The following is a 20503-nucleotide window of genomic DNA, read 5'->3' on the forward strand; positions in this document are numbered from 1 at the left end:
TTTGTTGTTAAATCTTTTGCATTGAATTTTGATGCACCCTAATGTCCAGAGTTGAATCATTTCTATAAATGCCTGTATCGTATTAGAATTGGGAGGGATGAATAATAGATTAGATAGATAGATATTTCGACAGAGAGTCCAAATGTATTCAGACTCTTTTTGACTGTGAACGGGTTCTTTTAAACTTCAAGATCGCTGAATCTGTCGTTGACTTCATCAAAGCAGTCCTCAGCGAAGCACAGCATCTGGTTGACGGCAGTGAGGAGCAGGATGTCACAGTTCCGGTCCACCTCTAGGTGATGGGTGTAGTTCATCACAGGAACCACACAGGACAGAGGAATGGCCAGACGCTGGCTCGCCTCCTGGAGCTGCAGCAACACAGCACAACAGATGAACGTTAGCTTGGCTCAGTGGTTCCCAAACCGAGCGTCCCCAAATTATTTTTGGGGGACACCCACTCAAGCTCAGTGAGGTAGTGTTGGTTTCCTATGGTTTGTCTTTGGTAGAACTCACCATGGTCTTGATGTAGAGGCTGTGATAAACATTGGTCAGGTCCTCTGCCACAGCGGGACAGGCTTCATCCACTTTAGTTAACAGGACCAACTGAGGGATCCCTGGAGAACAGCACCACAACAAACATGTTCAACAGCTGTAAAACATAAAGGACCCCAGGCTGTGCAATTGTGATACTTTTGTTTTGTAAACCAAGGACTTAAATGTTCCACTATTAGATAGTGGATTGCTATTCATGTCTCGTCTCCAAATCATACAAATATAGTGTGTCAATAAGGTAGAAATTGTGCCAATAATGGACATTAATGCTATTTCTATAAAATATCGCGTCGACAACTCACATGAAAATATTTCATCACATGTGATGACACTATGCTAACAGTATGTGATAAAATGTAATTGACATGATGTAATGTTGTTCTGTTGTAGCCTGGCTAATAAGCCAGACTAATATCACACAACACTGTCGCGGTATATCAGTCTGGGCTGGCTCCACTTGGATTTCATTTCCCGGGGGGCGGGTTCAAACATTTTCTCTTTGACGCAATTGGTCAGAGCTACTGTCAGTCAAAAGTCTCAAGCATTGAACGTCACTGTACCAAAGCCCGCCCATATTGCATACCGTGTCCCGATTGGTCCGACCTGTTCTCGATTGTAGGAAAGAGGCGTGCTACTGAGCCTCGCCAGACCGAAATCCGCTGGTAGGCAACTTTGTTTTGCCAACGGCTGATTCGGTCTGGTTTATTAACCAGGCTAGTTCTGTTGATCCTTGACTGACTTCCCTCCACCACTTACGCCTGGTTTCTTGCTGAAAATAGCCGATCTACAAGCACACAACACGTGGCATTAAGACTTTCTTCAAGCCACAACTCCTTACAGTTAAACATTACTATTAATTTTGGAAGCAAGCTTCACTGGGAGAGATCTTGACATTGATATGCCTGAATTATACTACATATCGAGTGCCTAAAATAGCCGATCTAAAAGCTCACAATGTGTTGCAGTTGAAACGCATAATAAGCTTGATTTTGGCTATTTTCGAGACGTGCAACGCTGCATAAATTGGGCCTTACAGTGATGCTGCGTTTGACCAACTGACCGATTAGGTTGATCTTGTTTCGAATGGCGGTCAGTTTGTCCTCCAGCTTGGAGGGCATGATGGAGATCTGGTTGACGTCGATGACGTAGGCCACGCAGTGGTAGCCTGGCTAATAAGCCAGACTAATATCACACAACACTGTCGCGGTATATCAGTCTGGGCTGGCTCCACTTGGATTTCATTTCCCGGGGAACATTTTCTCTTTGACGCAATTGGTCAGAGCTACTGTCAGTCAAAAGTCTCAAGCATTGAACGTCACTGTACCAAAGCCCGCCTATATTGCATACCGTGTCCCGATTGGTCCGACCTGTTCTCTGCTGTAGGAAAGAGGCGTGCTACTGAGCCTCGCCAGACCGAAATCCGCTGGTAGGCAACTTTTTTTTGCCAACGGCTGATTCGGTCTGGTTTATTAACCAGGCTAACGCAGTGGATCCTGTCCTGAAGACCTGGACTCTCCTTGTAGTCCATGTCCTCTGGTTGCAACGGAACTGCAGCGTTGAACTGTGAAGAGTAGGGGAAATAAAACACATTCATTTCACTCATGACTGACTGAATAATGTTGATTTAATGCAACACAAGTCAATGATTGCAATAAGATGATCCTCTTCAACAAAGCAATAACCACAATTGGTATTTTACTAAAACTCTATTACATGTTTTCTGTTAGAAATGTGAGAAGATTCACCTGATATCTGTCTGTAATGTGACCTCTCAACATGCTGCTTATGTCTTCCACATTAAGCCCCTCCCCCGTGGTCTCCTCCAATCCCATGGTGTCACACAAGGTGATTGGCAGAGGTTTGCCCTCCTTTCCAGCTTGAACGTGGTAGGTGCGAAACTGTGGGATGTACAATGGTCAAAGTTATCAGCTGTTTTTCACTCCAAGTTACAAAAAGCACACAGCTTCAAAAGCAAAACACAATTTACTAGGGATGGAGCTCGTTAAGGTTGTATTGATAACGATCACCTTATCGAGCAGGCTTATCGAGCCGGGTCCTTATCGAGCCCACTATCGAGCATCTGCTATTATTTTGTGGAAAGACGGGAGACAATTCATTCTGAACAGAACCTTATTTTTATTGGCCAGTTGTGAGAGTTTGTATGACAATAAACAGTTCTAAGGTGTACACAGTCTCTCTCTCTCTCACACACACACACACACACACACACACACACACACACACACACACACACACACACACACACACACACACACACACACACACACACACACACACACACACAATATGCATATTTATATTTATATTTTATTTTTTATTTACTTATTATATTTTAATAATCTTTAACCAACCAAGACATCCCTTTAGTTTGCACTACATTTTTACTTTTTACTTATACAGTACCTTTCTAACAGACAGAGGGAACTGTTAATTGTCACTTTAAATGCGTAATGTATACATCATCGTACGGCCGTGTCACGCACCAAAAATAGCCAGTCTACAAGCTCACACCGCGTCTAGTTGCACCGCGTTGTGAGCTTGTAGCTCTGCCTTTTCGGCAACGATAGACTGAGAAATTGCACATTGAATACGTCACGTATTATGTGAGACTATTCAATCGATCCGCGGGAGATATAACTCTATGGCAGGGAGATTTTAATTTCCCAAACGTATTATTATGAATTGGATTATAATTTATGGCAACGTCGCACGGTAAGCACCACATGCCTTGGCCCTTGGGTGGAAGAGCAGGTTGGTTGTTCCCCGCAAATATATATCATATGCGGGGAGGAAGCGTCAGTGAATCCTCACATGACTCTTCAGCCGCGCCAGGCTAGCAGCCCCCCCCCCCCCCGAGCGGCCCATGACGTCAGCCGCTGCGGCTATACCCGATAACAGACTCGACAAGCCAAATGCTTATTGATACTCGGGTCTCGATAAATGCCGAACCGGGTTTGTAATGGACCCGATTTCCGGGCTCCATCCGTACAATTGACTCTGCCAGGCAGATGACCAACCAGCCTCCACATACTTTACTCACTACTAAAGGAACTCAACATATCAAACAGGGCATTTAGAGGAATTCACTGAGGAACCAAAACACAAAGGAAAACAGTGATTGACTGAAAACAGTGTTGACTGCATCAACAAACTTCCTCCCTCCCCACACTGATGGGAAATCCCAGTGGGACTACCATTGCATATGCTTGGCGGGGATGTTAAGTTGTATTGCCTGGCATTCATCTGTGCCCTCTTTGTCAACCAAGAACATTAGTTCACACTTGTTACGGTTGTGGGTCAGAGTTACGTAGCAGTGGGCAGAGGGTCACCTGGGTGGTGAGGCTGATGCCAGAGCTGCCAGTCATGGCCTGGTTGGTGACACGTCCTTTGAAGACGGACTTGATGGAGTTGAAAAGGCTGGACTTCCCTGCTCCCACTGGTCCAATGAGCAGAACCTTGACCTGGGTCAGAGAACCGATGGTGGGCTCGTAGGTCTGTATTTGGTCCAGCAGCTTTCTCCTATTCCTGTGGAGACCAGAGTCCAACAGATTCAACTTTTCAGCATGTTTCAGATACAGTATAATGTATGAGTAGTACAGTATGTGTAGTATGAACAAAGTCTGGTTAAACGTGTAGCGATCGGCTATCGCACCCTCGCACACACACGCACCCACTCACACCACCGCAACTATTCATGTACGCCCAGTACACTCACAGAGTAACGTCAGCTCAGCGACACGCCCCCGACGCTCGTTACGACTGTTAACATTTTGCCGTTCTACTTTGAGAACTACAGTAGGTGGAGAAATTCTGTAAATGTCTGGTTTCAATAGATCTTTCATCATTCTTTCAGTCTACACAAATTTAACCATAAACAAACACAATAGAAACATTTCTGTTGTGGAAGTGATTAACCCATTTTGGGTGGGAACCCCTTATGGTGTTCTAAGCATTATGTTATACTTTAGCTATTGAAAAATAGCAAATCTATGAGCTTGTATGTCTGCTATTTTTTTTAAATCGTGAAAATGTAGTGCAAAGCTTTGAAAATATATTCTTTCAGAGCGAACGTTTCTAACTCAAATCTTTGATGCTGGGGGAGGGAGGTCGGTGGCCAAATGCAGATATTTCTGGGGGTCCTTGACATGAAATAGTTTGAGCACCACTGACATAGAAACATGAGGATCAGGATTTAGAATACATTTGTAGAATCGTCCTCAGGTCGAAATGGGTTAAGGACCTCCTCAAAAACTATGATGCATCTCAAGGGGCCGTCCGTCTAAGTCTGTCTTTCTGGTTAATTTGTTTTATAAATATCGAACCAATGCAAATAAATAATAACAACATTGGATCCAGTGGAACAGAGGTATTTTTGTTTGTTTGGTTTTTTTTACATTTCTAGAAGAGTAACGCTTTTGGGCATTCAAGTTTTCCACCTGACAGCTACAATAGTTCAGTATTGTGTTGTGTGGTATATGGTATACCTGTAAATAAACTAATCCAGATCCATACTTACTCAGGAGTCCAGTCCATGTTCCTCCATGGCTTCCGAAGGAGTTTACTTTCTGCTGAAACATCTAGAAAGATCTCCACGGTCAGACTCAGAGCAACATTAAAGACAGTACAAACAACTCAAACATCTTGTAGGCTATGTTTGTCTTTGTATTAATTGAACTCACATTCTATTTTATAAACTTCACATTCAACCAGCTGCAGGTCGTTGCCATGCATTTCTGCAGCATTGAAATTGTAATAATTTTGACTAGGATTGTTGTACACTACAGCTAGGAGGCCATTACTACAAAGACCTAAATTGTCTCCAAAATAAGGACCATGGCTGCCGTACATTAACACTGCATAAGCGGGATTGGTGAAGCTGATATTTGAGAACATTTGCCCCGTTAAAGATGAAAAGAAAAGCCTCGGCATCGTTCCCCCAAGCACCACTTTGATTAAAAGATATACTGGTGTATCCCCCAAAGACAAAGCTAGAGCCATTGTAGCCCACAGACAGAGTGGGCCCCAGGTCGTCACATCTCTGGTGGAACGCTGCTGCAGTGTAACCATGGACTGAAGCCTTGTAGAGGAGCTTCAGGGTCACGTTTCCTATAGCTGGGAGCACAGCGCCCTCTCCTGGGCAACGGCGTCAACTTCGGGAGTGCTTGAGGGCTTGAGCACCCACTGACACAATAGTAAGCCAAATAGCACCCACTGACTGACGGCTGAAGCTCCCCTCCCCCTGGTCATTTTGTCACGTATAGGCACACACCTTTACGACCTTCAAGATCGCTGAATTGGTCGTTGACTTCTGTCTGTCTGACAGTGGAAAAGTACTGAGCCAATTGCTCCCCATGGCAACCCCAGCCTAGGCCTGATTAGGGGAATTCCATACACCTGCTAAATCCCCACACCTGTATCTTAATTAGAGTATCTCCTCACAAGGGGCACGGTGGCACAGTCGGTAGTGCTGTCGCCTCACAGCTAGAAGGTCCTGGGTTCGATTCCCGCTGGGGACGCTGTGGGCGCTGGAGGCGTGTTCCCCCCTCCGCGTCATCAGTGCCCATACCCGAGGTGGGGTTGGCGAAAGGTTCTTTCTGTGTGGAGTTTGCATGTTCTCCCCATGTCCCCCAGGGTAGGTACCCTCACAAAAACATGCAGTAATCCTGGTCTCTAAAACTACCTCCCCTTGGCCAGCCGGGGCGCCTCATGGAGGGGAAAGGAACTGGTCGGAATAACGTGTTCCTTTCACGCGCTACGTCCGGCCAGGGAAATTCCCCCCTGTCAGGTGAAAAGAAGCAGCTTGGACTCCTCATGCATAGAAGGAGGCATGAGGTCAGTCCGCTGCCCCCCCCAGGTTGGCAGAGGAAGTGTAGCGCCCATGATTACATTAGATAATTGGCACTGGGTGAAACAAACTGGGTTACAAAATCGTGGGATCAAAATTATATATAGAAAAAAAAGAAATTAGTATCTCCTCACTCACACTCGGTCACTCTCCAGCCACTGACACAGTCATTCCAAACAGAGACTCCACCATGACTTTTCTTCCTTTCTACTGTCCAATAATTCTACAGTCCTTCCAATGTGTGTGCGTAGATGCACATATGTAAGTCTCCTTTATGCTTTGAGTTAGATGTTTACAGACAGGTGAATTCATACTTTAGTTGTATTAGGAGGAATGTTTGTGAGCCATATGTTAATTCCTAGCCTCCATTAGCCAATGCTGTGTGCATTTAATGTCAGTTGGTAATTGTTTAATCCAAACTGTGATTTATGATGATTGTATATTGATGTTGAATGTTATTCCTGTCTCTACTTGTATACTGTGATTGATATTATTAGTATTATCTTCTGTTTTAGACCACACACACATCCAATGTTATGCCCATGTACCCTGTGTTACCAGTAAAGCACGCTGTGATTTCAAGTCCTGTGTCCGTGTTCTGATCGACACCCCATACTGGTGAAATTATCCAAACCACCTACCGTACTCCACTACAACTTCATCAAAGTAGACGTCAGCTAAGCGCAGCATCTGGTTGACGGCGCTGAGGAGCAGGATGTCACAGCTCTGGTCCACCTCTAGGTGATGGGTGTAGTTCTCCACAGGAACCACACAGGACAGAGGAATGCCCAGACGCTGGCTGGCCTCCTGGAGCTGCAGTAACACAGCACAACAGATTAACGTTAGCTTGGCTCAGTGGTTCCCAAACCGAGCGTCCCCAAATTATTTTGGGAGGGACCCACTCAAGCTCAGTGAGGTAGTGTTGGTTTCCTATCGTTTGTCTTTGGTAGAACTCACCATGGTCTTGATGTAGAGGCTGTGATAAACATTGGTCAGGTCCTCTGCCACAGCGGGACAGGCTTCATCCACTTTAGTCAACAGGACCAACTGAGGGATCCCTGGAGAACAGCACCACAAGAAACATGTTCAACAGCTGTAAAACATAAAGGACCCCAGGCTGTGCAATTGTGATACGTTTGTTTTGTAAACCAAGGACTTAAATGTTCCACTATTAGATAGTGGATTGCTATTCATGTCTCGTCTCCAAATCATACAAACATATTGTGTCAATAAGGTAGAAATTGTGCCAATAATGGACATTAATGCTATTTCTATAAAATATCGCGTCGACAACTCACATGAAAATATTTCATCACATGTGATGACACTATGCTAACAGTATGTGATAAAATGTAATTGACATGATGTAATGTTGTTCTGTTGATCCTTGACTGACTTCCCTCCACCACTTACGCCTGGTTTCTTGCTGAAAATCGTCGATCTACAAGCACACAACACGTGGCATTAAGACTTTCTTCGAGCCACAACGCCTTACAGTTAAACATTACTATTAATTTTGGAAGCAAGCTTCACTAGGAGAGATCTTGACATTGATATGCCTGAATTATACTACATATTGAGTGCCTAAAATAGCCGATCTAAAAGCTCACAATGTGTAGCGGTTGAAACGCATAATAAGCTTGATTTTGGCTATTTTCGAGACGTGCGGCGCTGCATAAATTGGGCCTTACAGTGATGCTGCGTTTGACCAACTGACCGATTAGGTTGATCTTGTCTCGAATGGCGTTCAGTTTGTCCTCCAGCTTGGAGGGCATGATGGAGATCTTGTTGGCATCGATGACGTAGACCACGCAGTGGATCCTGTCCTGAAGACCTGGACTCTTCTTGTAGTCCATGTCCTCTGGTTGCAACGGAACTACAGAGTGGAACTGTGAAGAGTAGGGGAAAGAAAACACATTAATTTCACTCATGACTGACTGAATAATGTTGATTTAATGCAACACAAGTCAATGATAATTGAAATAAGATGATCCTCTTCAACAAAGCAATAACCACAATTAGTATTTTACTATAAAACTCTATAAAAGGGTTTTCAGTTAGAAATGTGAGAAGATTCACCTGATATCCGTCTTTAATGTGACCTCTCAACATGCTGCTTATGTCGTCCACATTAAGCCCCGCCCCCGTGGTCTCCTCCAATCCCATGGTGTCACACAAGGTGATTGGCAGTTTGCCCGTCTTTCCAGCTTGAAATTGGTAGGTGCGAAACTGTGGGATGTACAATGGTCAAAGTTATCAGCTGTTTTTCACTCCAAGTTACAAAAAGCACACAGCTTCAAAAGCAAAACACATGCCAGGCAGATGACCAACCAGCCTCCACATACTTTACTCACTACTAAAGGAACTCAACATATCAAACAGGGCATTTAGAAGAATTCACTGAGGAACCAAAGGAACCAAAACCCAAAGGAAAACAGTGACCTTCACCGTTGACTGCATCAACAAACTTCCTCCCTCCCCACACTGATGGGAAATCCCAGTGGGACTACCATTTCATATGCTTGGCGGGGCTGTTAAGTTGTATTGCCTGGCATTCATCTGTGCCCTCTTTGTCAACCAAGAACATTAGTTCACACTTGTTACGGTTGTGGGTCAGAGTTACGTAGCAGTGGGCAGAGGGTCACCTGGGTGGTGAGGCTGATGCCAGAGCTAGCCAGAGTCAGGGCCTGGTTGGTGACGTGTCCTTTGAAGACGGACTTGATGGAGTTGAAAAGGCTGGACTTCCCTGCTCCCACTGGTCCAATGAGCAGAACCTTGATCTGGGACACAGAACTGAGGGTGGGCTTGTAGGTCTGTATTTGGTCCAGCAGCCTTCTCCTATTCCTGTGGAGACCAGAGTCCAACAGATTCAACTTTTCAGCATGTTTCAGATACAGTATAATCAGTGGCGGTGAATCTCTTGGTGATTTTGGGTGGAGGGGCTGCCTAAGAAATCGTATGCTACGGGCCATTATACGATAGTATATGCTATCCATTGTTCACCCTATACAGCATGTTCACCGAATACTGGTCTACAGCAACAAAAGCATCAGCATCACATTCCACAACAACCCAGTATCCATGCAGTGCTACTCACAAAATCTATTACACTATGCTACCCATTGTTCATCCTACAGAAACAACAGCATCCCATTCAAGATACCATGGGTTACAGGCAGCAGTAACACTTTGTAGGCCGGACACACACACACACACACACACACACACACACACACACACACACACACACACACACACACACACACACACACACACACACACACACACACACCATCAGCGACCCTCTGACACTTTAATCCAAACAGCGCCATCTACAGCAAATCATGGAAACACGCATGTCAACGCCAAGACACACAGCCACACACACACACACAGGCACGGGGCTGGGCCAACTGCATGCATTTCTCACCTTCTTTCCTTTCCTCTCAACTGCAGCACTGACATGCTGTGTGTGTGTGTGTGTGTGTGTGTGTGTGTGTGTGTGTGTGTGTGTGTGTGTGTGTGTGTGTGTGTGTGTGTGTGTGTGTGTGAGAGAGACTGACAGTGTTTTACTTTGCTTTAACTATATGGGAGACATGAGCCTCTGAAAGGCTAAATAACAACACAGAGATAAATGAAAATGAAATAACAAATTTACTTCCACAACTTCACTTAACCACAGTCCACAGTTAACAGTTATGTATTTGAGTTGTGCTTGAAATGTACTGTAATTATCCAATCTGTTAATACATTCTTCAATCAATCAATCAATCAATTAACCACCAGTCCAGTACAGTATCATTCAAGATTATGAATCTCAGCATATAGCTTGTGACAGTGTCTCGTCTGTCTTCTCTTGCGAAGCGATGCGACGCAGCTCGCTCGTTTGTTGATTGCTACGATGAAAAAAAAGAAGAAAAAAAAAGATTCAGGACCGTGGACAGCGCCCCACACACACACACACTCACACACTAGAGCTGGGATACCCGACCGAAACCCGTCGGGTCCCGTCGGGCTAGGGTCGGGCTCATTATCATAATTGCTGGCCGGGCTTCGGTTCGGGCCGGCCATGCTGTTGATATATAGAAAATAAAGTGTAAATATGAATAAAAACGATCCGAGTCTCTCTGTGTGTTTCCTGGTTAACCAGGACGCATATGGTGCACTTTAGAGTAGCCTACCGGTAGGCTATATATTAAGGTGGTGCAGCGTGACAACGCACTGTCTGCAAGCAGAAGCACTGCTTGTTGTTGCAAGCTTGCAACGCGCTGCAAGCAGCAGCAGCAGCGAACGTAGCCCCATGTGAACCTCAGTCCTTACACTAATTCTGTAGGTCAGGAGCTACAGAATGAGTGTAGGGACTGAGGTTACATATGGGGCGCAGCTGGAAGAACCACTGAAGAGAGGCGTACAGCGTTAGCCTAGGTTGAACTCACCCACGGCAGATGTTATCCTCCTCCTCCATGACAACATGTAAACCGCGATGGTTGGATTAATATAAATAGTTTGATTCATTAGCTGTTGAACAGTGAAGAGTTGAGTATGAGTAAATAACTCGATCCTGCCCATGGACCATGGCAAATTAGGCTACCAATAATCGACTCCCACTGGCGCGGATTGTTTGATTGAATAGCACTTTATTAAGAGTTTGCAACTTTGCACGAACACGCTGTGTGGATTAAATATTGCCAATGCAGAATCGCCGATGTCAAATCAATCATCAATGCTGGTAAGACTGCACGAGTGTTTGTGTGTGTGTCGTGTGTGTGTGTGTGTGTGTTGTGAGCGCGTGCGGTGCGACGTGTTATACTATCATAGTAGTAGGCTATCGATATAAAATGGTCCATGTCAATTTACAAGACACAATGTGGTATGATGTCTAAATGTAACAGTCAGGCAAGGCAAGCTGTAGCCTACATTATAACAATAACATGCTTGCTGTCAGTGCCTTCCTCAAAGAAAAATTAAGGGGGGGGGGGGGGGGACCGTCGGTTTCGGGCCCGGGTCGGACGCATATATTAATAATTAAGGTCGTGCACGTTTCGGTTCGGACACAAAGCTGTCGGTGTCGGGCCTGGGTCGGGCTGTATAAAGTCGGCCCGATCCCAGCTCTAACACACACACACACACACACACACACACACACACACACACACACACACACACACACACACGCACACACAGTTTGTGGGCCTACCTTATTTGAAGAGAAGCTCACACCGACGGCCTTTCTGGGACGCAAACATATCAATCACCAGGTCGTTGTAGTTTGGTATCTTGGCGACAAATTCCCGTTCAATAGATAGCACAGCCAGGGCATTCAGCCTATCCTGTCCCATTGTGCTTCTGAGAAACGTCTTGATCCTCTTCAGTGTGCTGAAACACCTCTCACTCTCTGCACTTGACATGGGGGTTGTGAGGGCTATTTGGGTCAATTTCAAGGTTTCAGAAAAGGTCTTGTGAAGATTGTTCTCAGTTATAATCTTCAAAAGAGACATAGCAGAATGTATCCCCTCAAACTCGGCACTGCTGTACATCGCGATCAGCTCACCCTTCAGTTTCTCTTTGCAGATCATAGGATAATATTCACTTGCAGTGTCCAACTGCTTCTGGGGGAAACTTTTCTTAAAGTCTGCAAAGTTGGCACTGTCAATCAGTTCAAAAGAAATTAAATGCTGCGCTTTGGAAAAGCGGACTGCGCAATCATTATGTCACAGCATTTTTGGGCTATTGTCACATTATCAGCCGGCGGTCCCCTGTGCGGCCATGCTGCTGCAGTTGCGTTTGCCTGTGGTGGCTCTCCAGCCTCTCCCTGTGCGTCATCTGTGGCCAGCGTGTCTTTTAGACCAGTTATGGAGGAGGAAAAATGATCTAGGGCCTTGCTAGTTTTGATAGGATCTGTGGATCGCTTTTGAAGAACATTGTACAGAATATCAACATGCATCAGCGCAGAGTGGAAAAATGATAAATAGAAAAGAAAGTTCACGTCCCCCAGCAATGCAGACAGTCCGTGGGCTTGTTGGATTGAAGTATCATCCCAAGACTGGGAAAAATGATGAATAGAAAAGAAAGTTCACGTCCCCCAGCAATGCAGACAGTCCGTGGGCTTGTTGGATTGAAGTATCATCCAAAGACTGTTCATTCTGTATTTTTTCAAACACTTTTTTCAAATTATCTTTCTGTTCAAACACGGTGTGGACTGTGCAGCTTTTAAAATTCCACCTCGTTTGCCCTGCTGCTGGAATCCTCCTGCCACACACTTCATCCAGGACTGCAGTTCTCTTAGTGGACTTGGAAAAAAACTGATGCAAAGGCTGTCATGTTGGCAAAAAATACTCGGACGGATTTGACATTTGAGCAAGCCTGCTGCATTATGAGGTTTAACTGGTGTGCATAGCAATGCACAAAGTGCGCGTGTGGATAGGTTTCTCTCAGCCTGACTTGTAAGCCTGAAGTCGCGCCGCTCATTACTGCTGCCCCATCGTACGTCTGTGCAATCAATTTATTTTCCAAATGGTATGGCTCAAGCCTCCCTGTGAGCAGTTGTTCAAGTCCCGCTGCAGTTCTGTCCACTAACGGGAAGTAACCCAACAATCGCTCCACAATGGAGCAGGCTTCAGTGATGTAGCGCAACACAATTACGCACTGACATGTGCAGGCCACGTCTGTTGTCTCGTCAGCTTGCACAGCCACAAATGGTGCCTTTGAAATTTCCTCAGACAGTTGTTGTTCATAAACCGCTAGCATGCAGTCAAGCAGCTCATTTTGGCTGGTCTTGGATGTGTATTTCGCAACATTTGTGCTTGACAGGTGATCAGCTAACTGGCTGTCTAAAATTGAGAACCGATCCACTAGGTCCCGAAACACACCTCTAGAGCAGGGGTTCTCAACGTTTTTGGCCGGGGACCCCCGGAAATGCTTTGGCAATATCTCGGGACCCCCGCCCCGCCCCCTCCCGACCCCCAATATAAATTGACTGCTACAATAACCTTAAACCATTTTGGGCGGGAACCCCTTTTGATGTTTTAAGCATTGTTATAATTTAGCTATTGAAAAATAGCAGATCTACAAGCTCATAGCACGCCACCGAGTGGCGCGCTATGAACTTGTAGATCTGCTATTTTTGAAAAATCGTGAAAATAAAATTTAAAAAAGAATCTTTTTTTTTTTTTGGAAAATGTTTTGGGGACCCCCCAAAATAATTTGGCGACCCACCGAGGGGTCGCGACCCACGGGTTGAGAACCCCTGCTCTAGAGAGTGAAGTCGCTGTTTCGTCTGACCCCCGTAAAGCGAGCTCATGTGTCCCACAAAATGTTATAGAGCCTGTTTTTCTTCACCAGCTCATTGTGCCTCTGTGTTGAAATGCGGTGGCCCTCATCAAGTTGAGTCGCAATATTGACGTTACCCAACATTGACAGCTTGATGCAATTTCCAATATGATTTGAGCAGCGATCATGTTTCTTAACTTTCTCAGATAAATGATGCAAATCAACGCAGGGGCGCCTAACTTTGTTTCCAGGTGGGGGAGCACAGATTTGGACTCATGCGCCCGCGCATGAGTCCAAATCTGAGTCCAAAAATGGCGTTTTTTTCGGGCCGAGTCGGGTGTCTTAGCACGATTCTAACTCTGTTAAAAGCATGACAGCCACTACTAAGAAGTCACTACTGACCTTGTTTAAAAATACCCACATGGTTAACTGCAGGGCTAACAAGCATTGGTAGGCTACTGCACATTCATGTCTGTGTGTGTGTGTGTGTGTGTGTGTGTGTGTGTGTGTGTGTGTCAGGGCCGCTTTTTGGGTAGTGCGAATGGTGACGCCGCACAGGGCCTCGCGCATGCGAGGCCTCGCGTTAGGCAGTGTTTTTTTGTTTTTTTTTAAGAAACAATAATTGCATCACAGCCCGTTCCGTCGCAGTTGATTTTTCACCTATATTTAAGCTGCGGTCGGTTCTGTTGTGGAAGTGATTAAGGACCTCCTCAAAAATGATGATGCATCTCAAGGGGCCGTCCGTCTAAGTCTGTCTTTCTGGTTAATTTGTTTTACAAATATCGAACCAATGAAAATAAATAACAACATTGGATCCAGTGGAACATTGTTTTTGTTATTTTTGTTTGTTTGTTTGTTTGTTTTTACATGTCTAGAAGAGTAACGATGTTGGGCATTCAAGTTTTCCACCTGACAGCTACAATAGTTCAGTATTGTGTTGTGTGGTATATGGTATACCTGTAAGTAAACTAATCCAGATCCATACTCAGGAGTCCAGGCCATGTTCCTCCATGGCTTCTCAAGGAGTTTACTTTCTGCTGAAACATCTAGAAACATCTCCACGGTCAGACTCAGAGCAACATTAAAGACAGTACAAACAACTCAAACATCTTGTAGGCTATGTTTGTCTTTGTATTAATTGAACTCACCTTATATTTTATAAACTTCAAATTCAACCAGGATTGCTGTACACTACAGCTTGGCCATTACTACCAAGACCTAAATTGTCTCCAAAATAAGGACCATGGCTGCCGTGCATTAACACTGCATAAGCGGGATTGGTGACCTGATATTTGAGAACATTTGCCCCGTTAAAGGTGAAAAGAAAAACCTTGGCATCGTTCCCCCAAGCACCACTTTGATTAAAAGATATACTGGTGTATCCCCCAAAGACGTGGCCAGTGTTATTGTAGCCCACAGACAGAGTGGGCCCCTGGTCGTCACATCTCTGGTGGAACGCTGCTGCAGTGTAACCATGGACTGAAGCCTTGTAGAGGAGCTTCAGGGTCACGTTTCCTATAGCTGGGAGCACAGCTCCCTCTGCTGGGCAACAGCGTCAACTTCGGGAGTGCTTGAGGGCTTGAGCACCCACTGACACAATAGTAAGTCAAATAGCACCCACTGACTGAAGGCTGAAGCTCCCCTCCCCCTGGTCATTTTGTCACGTATAGGCACACACCTTTACGACCTTCAAGATCGCTGAATTGGTCGTTGACTTCATCAAAGTAGTCCTCAGCGAAGCGCAACATCTGGTTGACGGCAGTGAGGAGCAGGATGTCACAGCTCTGGTCCACCTCTAGGTGATGGGTGTAGTTCTTCACAGGAACCACACAGGACAGAGGAATGCCCAGACGCTGGCTCGCCTCCTGGAGCTGCAGCAACACAGCACAACAGATGAACGTTAGCTTGGCTCAGTGGTTCCCAAACCGAGCGTCCCCAAATTATTTTGGGGGGGACCCACTCAAGCTCAGTGAGGTAGTGTTGGTTTCCTATGGTTTGTCTTTGGTAGAACTCACCTTGCTCTTGATGTAGAGGCTGCGATAAACATTGGTCAGGTCCTCTGCCACAGCGGGACAGGCTTCATCCACTTTAGTCAACAGGACCAACTGAGGGATCCCTGGAGAACAGCACCACAACAAACATGTTCAACAGCTGTAAAACATAAAGGACCCCAGGCTGTGCAATTGTGATACTTTTGTTTTGTAAACCAATGACTCAAATGTTCCACTATTAGATAGTGGATTGCTATTCATGTCTCGTCTCCAAATCATACAAACATAGTGTGTCAATAAGGTAGAAATTGTGCGAATAATGGACATTAATGCTATTTCTATAAAATATCGCGTCGACAACTCACATGAAAATATTTCATCACATGTGATGACACTACGCTAACAGTATGTGATTAAATGTAATTCACATGATGTAATGTTGTTCTGTTGATCCTTGACTGACTTCCCTCCACCACTTACGCCTGGTTTCTTGCTGAAAATAGCCGATCTACAAGCACACAACACGTGGCATTAAGACTTTATTCGAGCCACAATGCCTTACAGTTAAACATTACCAATAATTTTGGAAGCAAGCTTCACTGGGAGAGATCTTGACATTGATATGCCTGAATTATACTACATATGGATTGCCTAAAATAGCCGATCTACAAGCTCACAATGTGTTGCAGTTGAAACGCATAATAAGCTTGATTTATTTTGGCTATTTTCGAGACGTGCGGCGCTGCATAAATTGGGCCTTACAGTGATGCTGCGTTTGACCAACTGACCAATTAGGTTGATCTTTTTACGAATGGCGGTCAGTTTGTCCTCCAGCTTGGAGGGCATGATGGAGATCTTTTTGGCGTCGATGACGTAGGCCACGCAGTGGATCCTGTTCTTAAGATCTGGACTCTCGTTGTACTCCAAGTTCTCTGGTTGCAACGGAACTGCAGCGTTGAACTGTGAAGACTAGGGGAAAGAAAACACATTAATTCATTCATGACTGACTGAATAATGTTGATTTAATGCAACACAAGTCAATGATGATTGAAATAAGATGATCCTCTTCAACAAAGCAATAACCACAATTAGTATTTTACTAAAACTCTATAAAAGGGTTTTCAGTTAGAAATGTGAGTAGATTCACCTGATATCCGTCTTTAATGTGACCTCTCAACATGCTGCTTACGTCGTCCACACTAAGCCCCGCCCCCGTGGTCTCCTCCAATCCCATGGTGTCACACAAGGTGATTGGCAGTTTGCCCATCTTTCCAGCTTGAAATTGGTAGGTGCGAAACTGTGGGATGTACAATGGTCAAAGTTATCAGCTGTTTTTCACTCCAAGTTACAAAAAGCACACAGCTTCAAAAGCAAAACACAATTGACCCTGCCAGGCAGATGACCAACCAGCCTCCACATACTTTACTCACTACTAAAGGAACTCAACATATCAAACAGGGCATTTAGAGGAATTCACTGAGGAACCAAAGGAACCAAAACACAAAGGAAAACAGTGACCTTCACCGTTGACTGCATCAACAAACTTCCTCCCTCCCCACACTGATGGGAAATCCCAGTGGGACTACCATTTCATATGCTTGGCGGGGCTGTTAAGTTGTATTGCCTGGCATTCATCTGTGCCCTCTTTGTCAACCAAGAACATTAGTTCACACTTGTTACGGTTGTGGGTCAGAGTTACGTAGCAGTGGGCAGAGGGTCACCTGGGTGGTGAGGCTGATGCCAGAGCTAGCCCGAGTCATGGCCTGGTTAGTGACATGTCCTTTGAAGACGGACTTGATGGAGTTGAAAAGGCTGGACTTCCCTGCTGCCACTGGTCCAATGAGCAGAACCTTGACCTTGGACAGAGAACCGATGGTGGGCTCGTAGGTCTGTATTTGGTCCAGCAGCTTTCTCCTATTCCTGTGGAGACCAGAGTCCAACAGATTCAACGTTTCAGCATGTGTCAGATACAGTATAATGTATGAGTAGTACAGTATGTGTAGTATAAACAAAGTCTGGTTAAACGTGTAGCGATCGGCTATCGCACCCTCGCACACACACGCACCCACTCACACCACCGCAACTATTCATGTACGCCCAGTACACTCACAGAGTAACGTCAGCTCAGCGACACTCCCCCGACACTCGTTACGACTGTTAACATTTTATCATTCTACTTTGAGAACTACAGTAGGTGGAGAAATTCTGTAAATGTCTGGTTTCAATAGATATTTCATCATTCTTTCAGTTTACACAAATTTAACCATAAAGAAACACAATAGAAACATTTCTGTTGTGGAAGTGATTAACCCATTTTGGGCGGGAACCCCTTTTGGTGTTCTAAGCATTGTGTTATACTTTAGCTATTGGAAAATAGCAGATCTATGAGCTTGTAGGTCTGCTATTTTTGAAAAATCGTGAAAATGTAGTGCAAAGCTTTGAATATATATTCTTTCAGAGCGAACGTTTTTAACTCAAATCTTTGATGCTGTGGGGGTCCCTGGAACTACATATTTTCAGATGGGGGTCGGCAGCCAAATGCAGATATTTCTGGGGGTCCTTGACATGAAATAGTTTGAGCACCACTGACATAGAAACATGAGGTTTTTCAGAAAACTGTCGAACCAATGAAAATAAATAATAACAACATTGGATCCAGTGGAACAGAGGTATTTTTGTTTGTTTGTTAGTTTTTACATTTCTAGAAGAGTAACACTTTTGGGGAAGTTTTCCACCTGACAGCTACAATAGTTCAGTATTGTGTTGTGTGGTATATGGTATACCTGTAAATAAACTAATCCAGATCCATACTTACTCAGGAGTCCAGTCCATGTTCCTCCATGGCTTCTCAAGGAGTTTACTGGAGTCTGGCTTCTGAAGGAGTTTACTGGAGTCTGGCTTCTGAAGGAGTTTACTTTCTGTTGAAACATCTAGAAACATCTCCACGGTCAGACTCAGAGCAACATTAAAGACAGTACAAACAACTCAAACATCTTGTAGGCTATGTTTGTCTTTGTATTAATTTAACTCAACTTCTATTTTATAAACTTCACATTCAACCAGCTGCAGGTCGTTGCCATGCATTTCTGCAGCATTGAAATTGTAATAATCTTGACTAGGACTGTTGTACACTACAGCTTGGCCATTAACACAAAAACCTAAATTGTCTCCAAAATAAGGACCATGGCTGCCGTGCATTAACACTGCATAAGCGGGATTGGTGACCTGATATTTGAAAACATTTGCCCCGTTAAAGGTGAAAAGAAAAGCCATGGCATTGTTCCCAAAAGCACCACTTTGATTAAAAGATATACTGGTGTATCCCCCAAAGACGAAGCTAGAGCCATTGTAGCCCACAGACAGAGTGGGCCCCTGGTCGTCACATCTCTGGTGGAACGCTGCTGCACTGTAACCATGGACTGAAGCCTTGTAGAGGAGCTTCAGGGTCACGTTTCCTATAGCTGGGAGCACAGCTCCCTCTGCTGGGCAACAGCGTCAACTTCGGGAGTGCTTGAGGGCTTGAGCACCCACTGACACAATAGTAAGCCAAATAGCACCCACTGACTGAAGGCTGAAGCTCCCCTCCCCCTGGTCATTTTGTCACATATAGGCACACACCTTTATAACCTTCAAGATCACTGAATTTGTCGCTGTATTTATCAAAGTAGACATCAGCTAAGCGCAGCATCTGGTTGACGGCGCTGAGGAGCAGGATGTCACAGCTCTGGTCAACCTTTAGGTGATGGCTGTAGTCCTTCACAGGAACCACACAGGACAGAGGAATGCCCAGACGCTGGCTGGCCTCCTGGAGCTGCAACAACACAGCACAACAGATGAACGTTAGCTTGGCTCAGTGGTTCCCAAACCGAGCGTCCCCAAATTATTTTGGGAGACACACTCAAGCTCAGTGAGGTAGTGTTGGTTTCCTATCGTTTGTCTTTGGTAGAACTCACCTTGGTCTGGATGTAGAGGCTTTGATAAACACTTTTCAGGTCCTTTGCCACAGTGGGACAGGCTTCATCCACTTTAGTCAACAGGACCAACTGAGGGATCCCTGGAGAACAGCACCACAACAAACATGTTCAACAGCTGTAAAACATAAAGGACCCCAGGCTGTGCAATTGTGATACTTTTGTAAACCAAGGACTTAAATGTTCCACTATTAGATAGTCGATTGCTATTCATGTCTCGTCTCCAAATCATACAAACATATTGTGTCAATAAGGTAGACATTGTGCCAATAATGGACATTAATGCTATTTCTATAAAATATTGCGTCGACAACTCTTTTTTTTATATTTAATTTGTATTCCACATCTTTGCAGTGACACATTGCAACATACATACATGCATACATGCATACATGCATACATACATAGGTACATGGTACATACATATAATTACCAGTAGGTGCGTTTCATGGTAGTCATTGCATGTTTGTGGATTTTTCTCTTAAAAAAAACCCCCACCAGTATTCCCCCTACTCCCAAGTACCCCCCTCCCACCCATAGAAAGAAGAGTAACCAATAGAGGGGGAAAGAGAAGAATATAAAAAAAAGGGAAAAAAAGAGGGAAAGAGAGAGACAAGGGAAAGACAGGGTGAAAACAGCATGTTGACTCAGCCTCAGATGGCATATGCTCCTTGTGAATTGTGACACTGGGTACGTTTACATGAGGTCTTTCAACCCCTCTTAATTCCGAATAGAAGTTAAATCCTATTAAACGTTGTCATGTAAACACCTACAAAAACTTAAATCGGAATGAAAATGCTCGATGCGATTAAAAAACCATTCCGATGTCACTGGCCGGATTATTCCGATGTTCA

At 44.8% G+C, this 20503-nt stretch overlaps 1 protein-coding gene across 1 annotated transcript; it reads right to left on the reverse strand.

Moving 5' to 3' along the window:
* Nucleotides 1-179: 179 nt before the first annotated feature.
* LOC306928828 (uncharacterized protein) lies at nucleotides 180-18773 on the reverse strand (the record flags this gene model as incomplete). Its single annotated transcript, XM_079509100.1, has 22 exons — nucleotides 18707-18773; nucleotides 18494-18565; nucleotides 17400-17598; nucleotides 16826-16975; nucleotides 16467-16638; nucleotides 15703-15803; nucleotides 15366-15558; nucleotides 15044-15229; nucleotides 11639-11813; nucleotides 9064-9262; nucleotides 8498-8647; nucleotides 8136-8307; nucleotides 7376-7476; nucleotides 7060-7231; nucleotides 5539-5706; nucleotides 5090-5150; nucleotides 3903-4098; nucleotides 2298-2450; nucleotides 2036-2113; nucleotides 1613-1721; nucleotides 514-614; nucleotides 180-368 (listed from the first exon to the last, which is right to left on the reverse strand). The coding sequence occupies exons 1-22, from the start codon at nucleotides 18760-18762 to the stop codon at nucleotides 180-182; spliced, it is 3153 nt and encodes a 1050-aa protein (XP_079365226.1). The 5' UTR covers nucleotides 18763-18773.
* Between the last annotated feature and the right edge of the window lie 1730 nt (nucleotides 18774-20503).

The sequence above is a fragment of the Electrona antarctica genome (genome assembly GCF_951216825.1).
Source record: "Electrona antarctica genome assembly, chromosome: 8".
Classification (NCBI taxonomy): Eukaryota; Metazoa; Chordata; class Actinopteri; order Myctophiformes; family Myctophidae; genus Electrona; species Electrona antarctica.